We start from the raw sequence: 2,750 nt of genomic DNA on the forward strand, positions 1-2,750 counted from the left end.
TCTTTTAATTTGATTATTATACTATAGAATATTTAAATAGCCCTTACAAAATTAAATAAATTATTTGAAGTAAACTTAAATATTTTTTACATGACAATTCAGCTCTCACATAATAAAAATTTCGAGTCCATCACAGGTGACACTCACTGTTAGAGAAAGGTATTCATTTAATCTAATCTACACTATTTCGCTCACAGTGCATTCAATCTAGATTAAGTGCGATTTTATATTTTGAATCCAATAGCCTAAATTTAGTCGAAATAAATTCAAAAAATTGTGAATGGGATAAATTATTTTAAATTAATTATTTTTTAATATTATATAATGAATGAATGAATGAATGAATGAAAAGATGTGTTGTTGGGTTGGAGCCGGCGGCGGATAGAGAGAGCTTTACTCAAGTGGTTAGTTACAAAAGGGAGTAAGTAGATAGATAAGACAACTCACTCAAGTGGCTCCCATCATATTCAACTATTTTTAATATTGACAAATGTCCAATTCTCATTGGGTAGAGACTAAAGTCCATAAATTAAACTTCAAACAAAATATATAAATAAAATCCAACCCATGCACGCTTCAAATTTTATATTATCACCAAAATTTGGATTGTTATTAGTATTATGATAAGATCATTTTAATTTATTTATTTCTATTAATAGTGGTAATGATCTATTAAATTAGGAGTGTGCATAAATAATTCACCTTCAAATATTTTTAGATAAATACTTTCAAATATTTTTAGATAAATACTTAAATTTTATGTCACTAATTAATTATAGGACATCAACAACTCATAGTGTCCCATAGTACCAAAATTTGAATTGTTATTAGTGTAAAGATAATTTTAATTTATTTGTATGAGTGGCAATAATCCATTATATATGTCTATTTCGTCTTTACTTCTATGTCTAAATAGATATAATAAAAAAAATATTATCTTTTTTTTAATCAAAATGGCTATATTTACAAAAAAAAAAGTGAGTAAGAAATTAAAAAAAATACATTAAAATCAATAATAAAAATCATAATAATATTAATTAACTTCCATAGAAACAATCAAATTAATCCCTCCCTAATCTAACATTATATCCTCCCAACCAAAATATACAAAACCAATTCTCGGATCCCATTCGGGTCGGAACTATGATTGTTCGGGTTTCGGATCTTTACAAACAAACGGGTGACCCAACAACTTCGAAACCGACCACCTTTTACTCGACTCCTTCTGCAAACAACACTCAACAAAGCTCCTAAACTCATCAGAAACACCTTCCGGCAGACTCGGCGGCTCACCGAAACAAATCGAACACATAAGAGTAGCCCAATCGGGTCTCTGACCCGGCGGAAGTAGCGGAAAATGACCCATATAAAGCTCCATTAAAGTTAAACCCAAACTCCAAATATCAGCAGCATAACCATCGTAATTTCCGCCATAAGTTTCCGGATCAAACCTCTCTGGACTCATATAAGCACAAGTTCCAACGTAAGAATTACACGCGTCCAAAGTACGGCACAGGATTTTGCTTACCCCAAAATCGGCGATCTTAACTTCCATTTTCGAATTCACTAACAGATTCGCCGGTTTAATATCACGATGAATAATTTTACGCGAGTGAAGGTAGTGAAGACCGTTAAGTACTTTCCTTGCCACGTCAGCAAGTTTGGATTCCGAGAAAGTTCCTTCGGATTCTAGAACATTCTCTAAGGTTCCGGAATCCATATACTCCATTAGTATTCCGAAATCTCCAGAAGGTTTCTGGAAGATCTCGTGGCATCGAACCACGTGAGGTGAGTCCGTACGGCGGAGAATCTCCATCTCGCGGTGGAGTTGGCGACGGACTTTGGAATCGGAATCGGAATCTGTGTGGATTATTTTCAGAGCGTAGATTTCGGAGGTTTTTCTGTGACGGACTTTGTAGACTGTTCCGCCATTTCCGCTTCCGAGAACTTGAATTTTTTCTAGATCGGCGGCGGAGATTGCAGCGGAGGAAGATGACCAGTTGAATTCGACGGCGGCGGCGGCGGTGGTGGTGGATGGAGGGAGTGGGAGAGGGAAGCGTGGTCGGCGATCGGAGGTTTCCGGTAAGGGGAGACGGAGATTGAGATGACGGCGTTCTCTAACGACGGCCATGGAGGATGAGGAGAGAGAGAGTGAGGTTAGAGAGAGAAAGTTGTTTGGATTGTTTGAATGAGTGGGGTTTTTGGGTTTATATAAGTGAAGAAAAAAAGCACGTGGGATAATTAGAATAATGAGTAAGTAGAAAAGTTTGGAATAGGAAAGAGATAGGATAGTAGAGAAAAAAGTTTTAGTACAACTCATTTTTTTTTTTTTTTTTAATTTGAGGAAATTATTATTTTAAACAATTGTGGGGCATGGTTTGTTTGTTTGTTTTAATAATGAATTATGTAATTTTATTATTAATAATATTTAGTTAAAATAATAATAATAATTATAATTTAATTGGAATATTTGGAGGCACAATTAAAATTATATAATATTTTTAAATTTTTTTGAGAGAAAATTAAAAATAAAATAAGATGAAAAAAACTATTGCATTAAATTAACTTTAAAAATATTTATATTGAGTTTTATCTATATTTTAGAAGACACAACAGTAGAATTTGTTGGAGTAGGTTCATTCAATTTCGTAGCTTGAGAACTCAGCTATAGTGTAAAGTAAGTAATTGCACTAGTAATTAACAACTCTTTTAGTTGTAGAGAACTTGTTATTCTCAACTGCCAATATCGA

The 2,750-nt window shown here is 33.5% G+C and overlaps 1 protein-coding gene across 1 annotated transcript; it reads right to left on the bottom strand.

Moving 5' to 3' along the window:
• Positions 1 to 919: 919 nt before the first annotated feature.
• Positions 920 to 2,227, bottom strand: LOC115710253 (mitogen-activated protein kinase kinase 9). The gene has a single exon (XM_030638608.2). The coding sequence runs from the start codon at positions 2,129 to 2,131 to the stop codon at positions 1,142 to 1,144; it is 990 nt and encodes a 329-aa protein (XP_030494468.2). The 5' UTR covers positions 2,132 to 2,227; the 3' UTR covers positions 920 to 1,141.
• Positions 2,228 to 2,750: the final 523 nt, after the last annotated feature.

This window comes from Cannabis sativa, chromosome 3, assembly GCF_029168945.1.
Source record: "Cannabis sativa cultivar Pink pepper isolate KNU-18-1 chromosome 3, ASM2916894v1, whole genome shotgun sequence".
Lineage (NCBI taxonomy): Eukaryota > Viridiplantae > Streptophyta > Magnoliopsida > Rosales > Cannabaceae > Cannabis > Cannabis sativa.